Source organism: Gorilla gorilla, chromosome 1 (genome assembly GCF_029281585.2).
Source record: "Gorilla gorilla gorilla isolate KB3781 chromosome 1, NHGRI_mGorGor1-v2.1_pri, whole genome shotgun sequence".
NCBI classification, from domain to species: Eukaryota; Metazoa; Chordata; class Mammalia; order Primates; family Hominidae; genus Gorilla; species Gorilla gorilla.
This window is the reverse complement of record NC_073224.2, coordinates 231,544,781-231,559,629: the sequence shown is the minus strand read 5'-3', so window position 1 is coordinate 231,559,629 and position 14,849 is coordinate 231,544,781. Positions and strand designations below refer to the sequence as shown.

At 49.3% G+C, this 14,849-nt stretch overlaps 1 protein-coding gene across 5 annotated transcripts in view; it reads right to left on the bottom strand.

The window, feature by feature from the left end:
• SLC2A5 (solute carrier family 2 member 5) overlaps positions 1–14,849 on the bottom strand; it is a 46,042-nt gene that overhangs the window by 21,276 nt on the left and 9,917 nt on the right. For 2 of the 5 annotated variants that reach the window (XM_055384006.2, XM_055384010.2), the window contains exon 3: positions 5,800–5,890. In XM_055384006.2, the coding sequence (XP_055239981.1) occupies positions 5,800–5,832 (33 nt within the window). In that variant the 5' untranslated portion in view covers positions 5,833–5,890. Of the gene's footprint in view, positions 1–5,799; positions 5,891–7,953; positions 8,186–8,333; positions 8,449–8,512; positions 8,596–14,849 lie in introns of those variants that run through there. The other 3 variants (XM_055384008.2, XM_055384009.2, XM_055384007.2) reach the window with 3 other exon arrangements.

The following is a 14,849-nucleotide window of genomic DNA, read 5'->3' as shown; positions in this document are numbered from 1 at the left end:
GGAGGATAGCTTGAGCCCAGGAATTCAAGGCTGCAGTAAGCTATGGTTGCACCACTGCACTCCAGCCTGGGCCACAAAATGAGACCCTGTCTCAAAAAAAAAAAAAAATTCTTTTCTAATTCTCTTCTCAGTAAGACAAAACTGCAACCAGCTTCATTCACACAGCCAAGTGCAGCTCTTGACCACTCCCTCAGTCTGATGAGTGCCCTAAGGTTTGAAGTCCTTTGGGGTCAGGGGTGGGGTTCTGGCCAGCAGCACGGCCAACAAGCACAGCCCAGCTGGTGGAGCTGGCTGGTTCCCAGGGCTCATGCCCCAGAGTTGGGGGTTCTGCCAGGCACCATGGAGAGCCAGCTCCCTGACCGCTTTGATGGGATCCCAGCAAAAATGATCAGAGAGACTATGGAGGAGAGATCAGAGTGACTAAATGATCAGGCTATAGAGTCTCTGAGCATAGAGCATTCAATTCACCCTCCATTCTTTCACTGCCTCCCTGAATTCAAGCCACAGGCACATTCTGTGGGCGCAGTAGAAATCATGGCTCACTCTCCTGGGAGTAGCAAAGTTATTCTGGGTGGGTTCTCGCTAACCCTGCCGGTCCAACCACCTTCATTAAACAAATATGCATGGCCAGCTAACTGGACTCCAGGAAGCCCAGTACCCTCGGGTAAGCAAGACAGCTGCCCCCAGCAGACTATTGTCAATGGTAAAGACACACATTAAGAAACTACATGAGAATGTAATAAACTGTAACTGTAGTAAGTGCTAAGAAGAAAAACACAGGAGTGGTTAAAAAGAGAGGTCTGGGGAGCAACATTTCAGCTGAGGAGAGGAGGGAGAAGAGAGTGATTCAGAGAGAGGGAACAGCATGTGGGAAGGCCTGAGGCAGGCGGAGCTCGGAACCTTTGAGCATCTGGAATTTGGCCAGTGTGGCTGGAGCGTGGGGAAAGGAGGGCAAACGGGGGTGAGGGCCACAGAAAAGACTGGGCGTTCACTCCATATTCACTCCATCTGTTCCCTCCATGTGCTCAGTAGCCAAGGAGTGGGATGGAAGGATTTGAACTTTTAAAAAATTACTCCAGGCTGGGCACAGTGGCTCACGCCTGTAATCCCAGCACTTTGGGAGGCCAAGGCGGGAGGATCACTTGAGATCAGGAGTTTGAGACCAGCTTGAGCAACTTGGTGAAACCCCGTCTCTACTAAAAATACAAAAGTTAGCCGGGCATGGTGGCACACGTCTGTAATCCCAGCTACTCGGGAGGCTGAGGCAGGAGAATTGCTTGAACCCGGGAGGTGGAGGTTGCAGTGAGCCGAGATTACACCATTGCACTCCAGGCTGGGCAACAAGAGCAAGATTCTGTCTCAAAAAAAAAAAAAAAAAAATGTATAGCCTATCACTAAATCAATGTCATTTCTCTAAACCAGTGAGAATTCCTAACAAACACCCTTTGTAATCACTCCTCTCCTGATTTGTCCTTTTTTCTTTAAAAACTTGAACTTCTCCTATGCTCTCCAAAGCACTTCCCAGTGTTTCCCAGGGCTACAGTCCTCAACCTTGGCCCCAGTACACTCTCTACATTCATTTTGCTACAGTTTCTTTTTTTAGGTTGACAATCCTCAAGGCTGACCTTCTGACAGGGTGCGATTCAAGGTCACTGGGAAGGAAGCCCAAACCATCTCCCTTAGAAATCCATCCTGAAGTTTCTGTTGTCAGAGAGACATTCTTTCAGTTCAAAGCTTTTCCTTGTTAGGAATCTCCAGTCAGAATGCAAACACCCCGGAGTAGTTAGCGCTCATGGAGGATCAGTACTTCAAGCTATGTCACTTTATCACACTGTTGAACTCAGTTTCACAAACAGGTAGTGGGAGGGGCAGGGAGAGATGAGCATCGTCAGCCGCTGCGGTGGTTTGGAGCACAGTTTCTGGAGCCCAGGAGTGTGGGCTCGAAGCCTGGCTCTGCTGGGCTGTCTGGCCTTGGGCAACTCCCTGAGCTTCTCAGTTCCTTCACCTTTAGAATGGGGATAACGGGCCTGGCCTGGTGGTCCATGCCTATAATCCCAGCACTTTGGGAGGCTGAGGCAGGAGGATGGCTTGAGCCCAGGAGTTTGAGACCAGCCTGGGCAACATAGTGAGACCTCGTCTCTACGAAAAAATTTAAAAACAAGGCAGGAGTATCGCTTGAGCCCAGGAGGCTGCAATGAGCCGTGATTGTGCCACTGTACTCCTGCCTGGGTGATAGAGCCAGACCCTGCCTCAAAAAAAAAATTTTTTTTTTGAGGATAATGATACCACCACAGGAATAAATGAGTTCACTGGTATAGAACACTTACAACCATGCCTGGTCTGTAGTAGGTGTTACAAATGGGTTAATTAATTAATCCATTAATTAGAAATGAATATCAGTGAGGATCCGGAGAGCACAGAGGGGTGTTAGTTGCTCTAGGATACTCAACTAGTTGCTGGTGGAGCCACTCCACAAAAATGTGTCTTTATTTTCCAAAGCACTTCGGCATCTTTTTATTGAGGTGGGGAACTTTACTCAACAATCCTTTGTTTTTTTTTTTGAGACAGAGTCTCACTCTGGCTGGAGTCACGCAGGCTGGAGTGCAGTGGCACTATCTCTGCTCACTGCAAACTCTACCTCCCAGGCTCAGGCGATCCTCCCACCTCAGCCTCTAGAGCAGCTGGGACTATAGGCACGGTCCCCATGCCCAGCTAATTTTTGTATATTTTATAGAGACCAAGTTTCGCCATGTTGCCCAGGCTGGTCCCAAACTTGTGGGCTCAAGCAATCTGCTTGCCTCAGCCTCCCAAACTGATTGGATTATAGGCCAGAGCCACTGCACCTGGCCCTCAATTCTTATGTAGTTGTAAAATACCTTGTTGTACCTTTTTTTTTCCTAATCCATTTTATTTTTTTTCTTTCAGACCAACAGTCTTTTCTTCCTGGCAGAAAGTCCTTGGTGCACATCTGATAGATGTCAGTGTTTGCCCTCTACATAGGAGAAAAGCAGGGCTGAGTGCAGTGGCTCAGGCCTACAATCCAAGCGCTTTGGGAGGCTGAGGCAGAAGGCACACTTGAGCCCAGTAGCCCAAGACCAGCCTGGGTATAGTGAGACCCCGTCTCTTCAAAATATTTAAAAATTAGCCAAGCGTGGTGCTACATGCCTGTAGTCCCAGCTACTCGGGAGGCTGAGGTGGGAGGATTGCTGGAGCCCCGGACTTCAAGGCCGCAGTGAGCTATGATCCCACCATTGCACTCCGGCCTGGCCAACAGAGTAAGACGCTGTCTCAAAATTTAAAAAAAAAAGAAAAAAGAAAGAAAAAGAAGAGAAAAGGCCAGTGAGGCCACTGCCACACAACCACTGAGGGGCAGGGAACTGGCTCCACACTGCCAGACGCCCTCCTCCCCGGACCGCGCAGCCTCTGTAGTCTTCGCCTGCCCCCGCTTTTCTCCTTGGCTCCTACATCCCCTCTCAGCTGCACTTAATGATTTCCCAGATTCTTACAGACCACTGGGATCGCTTCCTTCAGAGTGTTTCGGGAAGCCCAGCACGCCCCAGCTTTCTCCCCAAGGGGCAGGCTGCTCTCAGGAGTGGGAAGCCCATCTCCACCTTCATCCCTCTGGCCCAGAGGAGGCTTCCTTCCCTGGAGGGCTGAGGCAGCAGGCAGCTGGGTCAGCCCACGCCTCTCGCATGTAGCCATCTGAATCATTTCCTTTCGCAATGTGTTACTCAGTTTCAGGGCCTGCCACGTGGGGGTGTTTCCATTCCTTTCTGCAGCTGCACTTGGTGGACGTGGGGAACGTGGCAGTTGTGCCTTTCTCTGGACAGCAGAGGACCTCCCTGAACCCCAAACACCTAAGTCCTCATCACCTCCGTTTCTTTTCTATAAAATGGAGGTGATGACACTTGATTTGTCTAACACTTTCTTAGTTGTAAGACAAACAAGATGACCCAAGTGAAGGGGCTGAGTAGACTCCAAAGCAGTGCCTCTCAGTTGAGGGCTGGGAGTTGATTCTGCCCTCTCGGGGACATTGGTTGTCACTCCTGGGGGAGGGAGCTGCTGCGTCTAGAAGGTAGAGCCAGGGATGCTGCTAAACATCTTATAACACACAAGACAGCCCCTACAACAAAGCATTAGCCAGCGCCAAATGGCAATCACGCAGAGGTGGAGAAACCAGTCTAAAGAATGATTGAAAAGTAGTAACATTTACGATGGCCGGGTGCGGTGGCTCACACCTGTAACCCCAGCACTTTGGGAGGCCGAGGCAGGCAGATCACCTGAGGTCAGGAGTTCTAGACCAGCCTGGCCAACATGGTGAAACCCCATCTCTACTAAAAATACAAAAATTAGCCAGGTGTGGTGGTGCATGCCTGTAATCCCAGCTACTTGGGAGGCTGAGGTGGGAGGTTCGCTTGAGCCCAGAAGGTGGAGGTTGCAGTGAACCTTGATCGCACCACTGTACTCCAGCCTGGGTGACAGAGCAAGACTCTGTGTCAAAAAAAAAAAAAAAAAGAGAGAAAGAAAAGTAGTAACATTTACGGGGAACTCACTCTGTGCCAGGTACTTTACATGCATTATCTCATTTAATTGCTCCAGCACCCTATGAGGTGGTATGGTTATTACTCCCATTTTACAAACGAGAAAACTGAGGCACTGAAGAGTTAAAGAACTTACCCAAGTCCCACAGCTAGAATAGGATGGAGCAGGAATGAATCCTGGGGGGCTTCTACTTCCCAGGCCCACTCTTTTTTTTTTTTTTTTGAGATGAAGTTTCGCTCTTGTTGACCAGGCTGGAGTGCAATGGCATGATCTCAGCTCATTGCAGCCTCTGCTTCCTGGGTTCAAGTGATTCTCCTGCCTCAGCCTCCTGAGTAGCTGGGATTACAGGCGCCTGCCACCATGCCTGGCTAATTTTTGTATTTTTAGTAGAGATGGGGTTTCACCATGTTGGCCAGGCTGGTCTCGAACTGCTGACCTCAGGTGATCCACCCACCTCAGCCTCCCAAGACCCACTCTTAATCTATGTGCTACAGAGCATGTTTCCAGTCTGCCTATGGTGAGGGTCTCACATCCATGCCTGAACAAATGCTGTTTTGCAAAAGTGTGCACTACCCTTCCTCCACTCCAAATATAAGCAGATGCTATTGTGATGAATAAATGCAAATTCTTATAAAGTGTTAATAAGTCAGTGTTACTTTTCTGACATTATGCATTTTCCTCAATCAAGGGAATCTAGAAAGTAAACTGCAATTACGTTGCAGGAGTCCATGAAAATCTTTCCTCTCTAAAACAAGGGAGCCTCAGGATCTAAAAGGCAGGAAACCTACGTGACAGATCCGAACTAAATTCAAATCAAGCAACGCCTTTTCTGAGTTTATCTTGCTTTCATGCAGCTCAGCTATGTTACTTGCTGAAAAAATTAACTGCCCTGAAGCCAAAAGCAAAACGAAAGCAGAGCGAAACATCTCACCAACCATAGAAGGATTTTGCAGCTAACATGTTTGGTTCAAGTTGGGACAAATGAATCCTTTGGGTCTCTTCCATTCAGTTACAGATCCTGCTTTTAAAGGCTGTTCCAGTAGAATGATTTCCACAGAGCACTTGTCTCTAAACCTCTCTCCTCCCTATAAAAGACCACCTGCTGGACAAGACTTTCCCCCTCTTCCCACCATGGTCCCTCCCAACACAGAGTTCCCTCTGCAACACCAGGAGCCCCCCAGTGACTCTCCAGGAAGGCTGAACAGGCCCTGGCAGCCAAGCCTGCTCTTGGCCCCTTTCCCTGAGCAACACACTCACCCCTTCCTTCATGCTCTGATCCTGTTGCTCCATGCTTGCTCTGGAAGGGCAGAGTGCCGCTCACCTCCTTTTAGCCAAAGTAACGCGTGCACTGAATGGAGAGAGAAGACATTCTGGGTGCACTTTGGCCATGCCAAATAACAGCCAATAGCATTTTTATAGCCAGATTAAGTCAGAATAACCCTTTCAGGAACCTGGTCTTCCTTTCACTTCTGCTTTTAAATGAAACGTCTGGGGTTTGGCTAAGTAAGTGGGTGCCCCCTGGGGACTGCAGGCCCAGCATTGTCCTGATGGAACAGTCTGCGGTATTTCCCCATTGCTAAAGTCTCTACCAGTCAGGCTCATGGTGAATGACTGGAAGGGTTATTTCTGTCAGGAACGCGTGGCAAACAATAGCTGTCCTCCACCCTACATGACACCAGGTAATCTGAGGGCAACAGATTGGGCCACTAGAGACCTCATAGATGCTGTCCCTGCCAGGAAAACTACAGTCAAGTGTGTCTTGGTGGAGAGTCAGTTTTGCCCAAGTCACCGTGTAATACTGTTTGGGGAAAGTTTCTCATTTTCTGTTTTTTTTTTTTTTGAGACGGAGTTTTGCTCTTGTCCCAGGCTGGAGTGCGGTGGCATGATCTCAGCTCACTACAACTTCCGCCTCCCGAGTTCAAGCGATTCTCCTGCTTCTACCTCCTGAGTAGCTGGGATTACAGGCGTGCACTACCACGCTCGGCTAATTTTTGTATTTTTAGTAGACACGGGGTTTTGCCACGTTGGCCAGGCTGGTCTCGAACTCCTGAACTCAAGTGATCCACCCTCCTTGGCCTCCCAAAGTGCTGGGATTACAGGCGTGAGCCATCGTGTCCGGCCTCTTACTTTCCATTTTAAGGAGCTCAGAATGACCTAGGGATGTTACTTTCTGTGTATTCATCACTACTGGGAAGGTGGTAAATACCTCGAACCCCTTTCCAGGCAGGGCAGGGAAAGTGAGTCACACCTGCTGGTCTGGCTCCGGCCATCTCAAGGCCAGGCCACTGTCAGCCCCCCATGTTTGGCACTCATTCAGCTGCCACAGGGCACGCCAGCGCGAGTGGCCAAAATCCAAAGTCTCACAAGTCCCACAGGTTTTCATCTTTACAGGACGTACTCCCGGTTCTATTTGCTGTGGCATAAATCCAGTTACTTTAGTGATTGATTCTGAATCTCATGCATCTTTAAACAAGCAGAGACTGGGAGCCTGGGTTAGGCACTGTTCCTTGCATTAGCAGCAAATCCCCAGGGTTGCTCAGGGTGGGAGACTGTGAGAAGCCTAGCAGCGTGGCCGTCTGTGTGTGTGTGTTGGGGGGTCGGGGGGGTCCCTATTCACAAGGGAGAACTCAGCATTCCCTTTCACCAGCTTCACTGCCTGTCTTTTTCTTCTGCGTACCACTGTCCTAGCACACTGACTTGTGACTAACGCATAGCAAGACCAGAGGTTTCCAATTATTTCAAAGATCTAGAAAAAGTTTCCAAAGAAAATGCACTTTAATTGCAGGGGTAGGGTGGGGAGAGGAAATCAACGATGGGGGAGTGAGGAGACGGGTACAGGTGTGCAATCCAACACAAAGAAGAATCCGGCCGGGCGTGGTGGCTCACGCCTGTAATCCCAGCACCTGGGGAAGCCAAGGTGGGTGGATCACCTGAGGTCAGGAGTTCGAGACCAGCCTGACCAACATGGTGAAACTCTGTCTTTACTGAAAATACAAAAATTAGCCAGGCATGGTGGCAGACGCCTGTAATCCCAGCTACTTGGGAGGCTGAGGCAGGAGAATAGCTGGAACCTGGGAGGCGGAGGTTGCAGTGCACCTAGATCACACCACTGCACTCCAGCCTCCGCGACAGAGCAAGACTCATCTCCATCCCCCACCCTCCCCCCAAAAATAATCGTCCAAAGTTTGTAGTCATCAGTCATGTCAAGTGCATGACACCTGCTTCTATCTAGGCCCAGATCTTCCACTTCTCCCTGCCTTTGGGCGAGGGGGTAACTAAAACCGGGGGTCGCTGGGGGGGACGCAGACACTCCCAGTCCCCGCCTTGACGGCCCGGCCCGGGGAAGCGGGGACAGTGAGCCAGGCCCTCAGGCCCAGAGGGGATCATCCCGGGAGCTGCGGGCCGCAGTACCTGGTTCTTGCCAGTGACAGGGCGTCGCAAGCACAGCCATGGCGTCACCAACGCTCGACCGGTGCTTCCGCCCTGGAGGGAGCCGAGCGCGGGGAGGGGGGCGTGGCGGGAGGCCGTCATGACGCCAGGCTGCGGGCCGCTCAGCCAGTCCCTCTGCCTGGTGGGCCTGCGGGCTCCGGGTGGGTCCTGTCCCTGCCCAGGACCCCTCTGCCTCAGCCCGGATCCCCCTCGGCCTCTGCCTCAGCCCGGGTCCCCCTCAGCCTCGGTCCCCCTCTGCCTCAGCCCAGATCCCCCCCAGCCTCAGCCCGGGTTCCCCTCCGCCTTTGTCCGAGTCCCCCTCAGCCTCGCCCGGGTCCTGCTTCTGGCCAGGGACCCCCAACCTTCGTGGCGGGCGGACCAGCCTCCAGGCCCCTGCCTCAGGCCGCCATTAGGCCGAGGCATGCAGGCTCCGCGAGCAGGGCGGGGTGGGAGACTGTGAGAAGCCTAGTGGCTCAAAGATGGAGGAGGGGGATGGCAGCGGTGAGGTGGGACTGGGGGGAGGGGAGTGGTCCTGGCAAACCTGAGGCAAGAGGATCGCTTGAGCCCAGGAATTCGATCATGCCACTGCACTCCAGCCTAGGTGACAGAGCAAGACCCTGTCCCTAGAAATAAAAAAAAATTAAAAATTAAAGTTCCATCTGGATGTCCAGAGGTGAACTGATGAGGGGATAAGAGACCGCTGGATTTGGGAGTGGGGAGAAGGAGCAGTGGAAGGTCTTTGCCGTAGCCCGGGTGAAAGAACAATGTGACTTGGACCAGCATGGGGATGGAGAAGACAGAAGTAGATACGCTTGAGGGATATTTAGGATGGAAAATTGACAATCACTTGGTGATAGGATAGGGGAGAGGAAATAGGAGCGTTTCTGTTACTGTTATAATAAAACACAACTAGGCCAGGCGTGGTAGCCTGTAAACCCAGCACTTTGGGAGGCTGGGGCAAGTGGATCACTTGAGGTCAGAAGTTCGAGACCAGCCTGGCCAACATGGTGAAACCCCATTTCTACTAAAAATACCAAAAAAAAAAAAAATTAGCCAGTCGTGGTGGTGTGCACCTGTAATTCCAACTACTTGGGAGGCTGAAGTAGGAGAATCGCTTGAACCCAAGAGGCGGAAGTTGCAATGAGCTGAGATCGCACTACTACACTTCAGCCTGGGTGACAGAGCGAGACTCTTGTCTCCAAAAAAAAAAAGTAAAACAGAAATAAAAGTTACCTTTCTGAATCAGAATGAAAAGCAAATGTTTTATATAAGAAAAATTTAACCAGGGCAAAATATTGGGTTAACACCATACCACAAAGCAAGCTGGCACATCTCCGGGCTGTTCTGTGACCAGACAATGATACCAGGACTTCAGTCACTACTGGCCTCACCTCTGCTAGGAATGTTCTAGAATTTTAAAGTTTTGCCACGGGCCTCTTTTGTACAGGCTGCTAATGGCTTCTCCTCCCCATCCATAAATCCATTTGGTCAGTGCCTCTTCTGTAGTAATAGAATTGGGAACAAGACCTGCGGCTGCCCAAAATAAAGACATTTCCCCATTGCTCTTGCAGTCAGTACAGACATAAAGTTCCGCTTAATGCAATGTATGCAAGATGCCATATGGCAGGCAGCTTCCAGAAACTTTGCTCTCTTAGCTTTGCCTATTTCTCCATCCTGCTTCCTGGAATGTAGATGCCACCAGCTTGGGCCTTGAGATTGAAGCCCCACAGGACAGAGCACCAAGCTAGGAGGAGCTGGGGCCCCTTACCCTGTGGAGCACCATCCCAGCTCCCCACCACCAACCTGACTTAGTAGGGAAGAAAAATACTTCATTTTGTTTTCCGTCACTTGCAGCTGAAACTGTTTCTCACTGGTAAAACTATTAAATGGATGCCTGAAAATCTGTTAGGACAGAAAACAGGAAGATATTCTACCAAAGCCCCTGGTGGTGCAAATGGTGGAGTCTCTTCTGCCTCACTCAGTACATGCTTCTGTACTGTGAGTTAGTTAGTTCATTTGCAGATGGTAAACAAGAGAATGCTGGCCGGGCGCGGTGGCTCACGCCTGTAATCCCAGCACTTTGGGAGGCCAAGGCAGGCGGATTACAGGAATTCAAGACCAGACTGGCCAACATGGTGAAACCTGGTCTCTATTAAAAATACAAGAATTAGCCAGGCTTGGTGGCGGGAGCCTGTAACCCCAGCTACTCAGGAGGCTGAGGCGGGAGAATCGCTTGAACCCAGGTGGTGGAGGTTGCAGTGGGCTGAGATCAAGCCACTGCACTCCAGCCTGGGTGACAGCGCAAAACTCCATCTCCAAAAATTTAAAAAAAAAAAAATACTGTCAGTAGAATGCAGAAATTGTGTTTGTGTTCTTAGCAGCATGTTCATATAATAGTTTGAGGTGGTGGTGGAGCGGAGGGGGGCAAGCATTCTCTCAATGAAAGAGCAAGGCTTAGCAACTGGAAACCAAAAAGTATCTGAGACAGGTCTCAATCAATTTAGAAGTCTATTTTGCCAAGGTTAAGGACATGCCCAGAAGAAAAAAGCAGAATCTCAGAAACAGTCTGTGGTCTGTGCCTTTCTCCAAAGATGATTTTGAGGGCGTCAATATTTAAAGAAAAGCTGGCTGGAGGGGAAAGAGGGAGAGTATGGTAACCTACATGTTACAAGAGAAAAGGTACAAGTAGAGGAATCATCAATTACATGTCTGTCTCTTGCTCAGTAAATCAGCACTTTACATAAAGTGAGGTGAACACAGAGTAGCTACTTGTGGGGATACTTAACCTTTTATCTGTCGCTGTCTGCTTAGGAACAAAAGGAAAGACAGCTCCTTGCATGACTCAGCTTTCAGCTTAATTTTGTTTTTCCTTTTTGGCAGAGTGAATCGGGGTCCTGAGTTTTTTATTTTCCTTTCACACAACGTATGAAGACCTTAAAGAGAAAATGCTGCAAATTCTGCAGGGCTCTGGGCTGGTTTTGTGATTTCAAGAAGCACTTTCTCCTGTAATCCCAGCATTTTGGGAGGCTGAGGCAGGAGGATCGCTTGAGCCCAGGAGTTCGAGACCAGCCTGGGCAACATAGTGAGACCTTATCTCTACAAATAATCAAAAATTATCCGGGTGTGGTGGTGTGCACCTGTAGTCCCAGCTACTTGAGAGGCTGAGGCAGAAGAATTACTTGAGCCAGGAACTTCAGGCTGCAGTGAGCTGTGACTGAGCCACAGAACTCGGCTTGAGCAACAGAGTGAGATCCCGTCTCAAAAAACAAAACAAAACAAAAAAGAAGTGCTTTCCAAGCTTTCTGTGGAGTCCTAATTAGGGAAAAGGAGTCAGGTTGGCAGCACCAGGGGAAAGCAAAAGAGAAAGCAAATAAGCTATAAATCTGCCTTTCTTCATGGTCCAGAACAGATAAACAAAGAGGAAGCAGATGAGTTATAGGTCTGTCTGTGTTTATGTCCCAGGAAGTGTAGCCCTCCTGAGCAAATAACACACATAACTCACAGACTTCCCGTTTCACATCAAACACCTCAATTTATCAAACATCCCGGCGGACAGAAGAAGGCAGGTTAGCTCCTGCAGCCGTGGCGTAATCCAACATCCCAAGAGCCATCCTATAAAATCTCCAGCAAGCCTTTGTTTCCTTGCAGTCCGCTCCTCTTCTGCTGATACCGCCCGTTGCCTCCTTGCAACATATTTTCCTACTTTCTCTAATAAATCTATCTTTCTCTACCTACAACTGTCTTGGTAAATTCTTTTACTCCCGTGCCACTGGCCCAGACAGTTGTCACTCCCCTGTGACCCTTTCAATAATCTTAAACTAAATGGTGGAGTTAGCAGGACAGTTGAAGATATTTTCATATGTAATTTGTTTATTTTAATTGATTATAGCCTGAATTGGATTTTCAATTTTTTTTTTTTTTGAGACCAAGTCTCACTCTTGTCCCCCAGGCTGGAGTGCAATGGCATGATCTCAACTCACTGTAACCTCGGCCTCCCAAGTTCAAGTGATTCTCCTGCCTCAACCTCCCGAGTAGTTGGGATTACAGGCACCTGCCACCACGCCCGGCTAATTTTTGTATTTTTAGTAGAAACGGGGTTTCACCATGTTGGTCAGGCTGGTCTCGAACTCCTGACGTGAGGTGATCCACCCACCTCAGCCTCCCAAAGTGCTGGGATTACAGGCGTGAGCCACCGCACCCGGCATTTTTTTTTTTTAGAGATGGAGTCTCGCTGTGTTGCCCAGGCTGGGGTGCAGTGGCACAATCTCAGCTCACTGCAACCTCCACCTCCCAGATTCAAGCGATTCTCCTGCCTCAGCCTCCCGGGTAACTGGAATTACAGACACGCGCCACTACGCCTGGCTAATTTTTGTATTTTTAGTAGAGGCGGGGTTTCGCCATGTTGGCCAGGCTGGTCTAGAACTCCTGACCTCAAATGATCTGACCGCCTCGGCCTCCCAAAGTGCTGGGATTACAGGCGTGAGCCACTGCACCTGGCCGGATTTTCAATTTTGATGAAACAGCTCTACTAGGAGTGAAAGGCCCAAAGACCCTAATCTGAGAAGAGAAAGCAGAAGTTCCCCCAGGCGGTGGAGATCTGCCCTAGCTGCTGTGCTTATCAAGACTGCATTTATACTTTTTTGTGTTCAGATTGTAAAACTGCATAGGATTCAAGTGGTCCTTGCCAGTCCTTTCTCCCCTTAAGCCCTGTTATTTTTATGTGCCACTTGGCAGAATGCCATGTTCTTTAGGAACATGTATATCACATGATAGCAGAAATGCCTATATGTGCCTTTGATGCACAAAACGGGGTTGCTATCAAGGTGGTGTCTATATTTGGCTTGCTTGATTGATGGGGAGAGGAAATGGCTCTTGGCCACACCCATTTATTAATCTAAAGGAAAAAACTGAGGTGAAATCCATACAAGTAGAGAGTTTATTTGGGCCAAGTTTGAGGACTGCAACCCAGGAGCATAGATTCAAGTTGCCCTGAATTTATGTTCCTATCAGCAATAGTTACAAGTGTGGTGTTTTTTTTTGTTTTTTTTTTTGAGATGCAGTCTCACTCTTGTTGCCCAGACTGGAATGCAATGGCGTGATCTCGGCTCACTGCAACCTCCGTCTCCCGGGTTCAAGTGATTCTTCTGCCTCAGCCTCCCTAGTAGCTGGGATTACAGGCGCCTGCCACTACGCATGGCTAATTTTGTATTTTTAGTAGAGATAGTGTTTCACCATGTTGGCCAGGCTGGTCTCGAACTCCTGACCTCGTGATCCGCTCGCCTCAGCCTCCCAAAGTGCTGGGATTATAGGCATGAGCCACCATGCCAAGCCTTACAAGTGGGTTTTTAAAAGAAAAAAGGAAGGCTGGACATGGTGGCTCATGCCTATAATCCCAGCACTTTGGGAGGCTGAGGCAGGCAGATCTCTTGAGCTCAGGAGTTCAAGACTAGTCTGGCCAAAATGGTAAGATACCGTCTCTACAAAAATACAAAAATTAGCCAGGCATGGTGATGCATGCCTGTAATCCCAGCCACCTGGGAGGCTAGAGTGGAAGGATTGCTTGAGCCTGGGAGGTGGAGGTTGCAGTGAACTGAGATAGCGCCACTGCACTCCTGCCTGGGCAACAGAGTCGAAACCTGTCTCAAAAAAAAAAAAAAGCAAAAAAAACCAGAAGAACAAAAAAACAAACAAAAAAACCCCAGAAAAGGCTGGACGCAGTGGCTCATGCCTGTAATCCCAGCACTTTGGGAGGCTGAGGCAGGTGGATCGCCTGAGGTCAGGAGTTCAAGACCAGCCTGGCCAACATAGTGAAACCCCATCTCCACTAAAAATACAAAAAAAAAAAAAAAAAAGAAAACAAAAAAAGAAAAAAAATAGCTGGGCTTGGTGGCAGGCACCTGTAATTCCAGCTACTTGGGAGGCTGAGGCAGGAGAATCGTTTGAACCTGGTTGCAGTGAGCTGAGATCATTCCATTGCACTCCAGCCTGGGCAACAAGGGTGAAACAGGGAGAGAGGGAGGGAAGGAGGGAAAGAAGGAGGGAAGAAGGAAGGAAGGAAGGAAGGAAGGAAGGAAGGAAGGAAGGAAGGAAGGAAGGAAGGAAGGACAGGAGGGAGGGAGGGGCAATGGGAGTGTTGGTCCTGATCCAGACCCCAAGAGAAGGTTCTTGGACTTCGTGTGAGAAAGAATTCGGGGTGAGTCCACAGAGTAAGGTGAAAGCAAGTTTATTAAGAAAGTAAAGAAATAAAAAAAAGGCTACTCCACAGGCAGAGCAGTGGCCTGGGCTGCTCAACTGATTATACTTATAATTAGTTCTTGTTCTTTGCTAAACAAGGGGAGGATTATCCACTAGTTTTCTGGGAAAGGGGTGGACGGTTCCCCGGAACTGAGGGCTCCTCTCGCTTTTAGGCCATATAGGGTAACTTCCTGAGGTTGCCATGGCATTTGTAAATTGTCATGGCACTGGTGGGAATGTCTCTTAGCATGCCAATGTATTATAATTAGCATATAATGAGCAGTGAGGACAACCAGAGGTCACTTCCATCACCATCTTGGTTTCGGTGGGTTTTTGTGGCTTCTTTACCACATCCTTTCATCAGCAAGGTTTTTGTGACCTTGTGCTGACTTCTTATTTCATCCTGTGACTAAGAATGCCTAAACCTCCTGGGAATGCAGCCCAGTAGGTCTCGGCCTCACTTTACTCGGTCCCTATTCAAGATGGAGTCGCTCTGGTTCCAATGCCTCTGACAGGAGGCGGGAAAGGGAGAGAAGACTTCGTATTGGGTACAGTGCACAGCGCTTGGGTGATGGATGCACCCAAATCCCAGAAATTACCACTAACGAATGTATCCATGTAACCAAGAACCACTTGTATCCCCA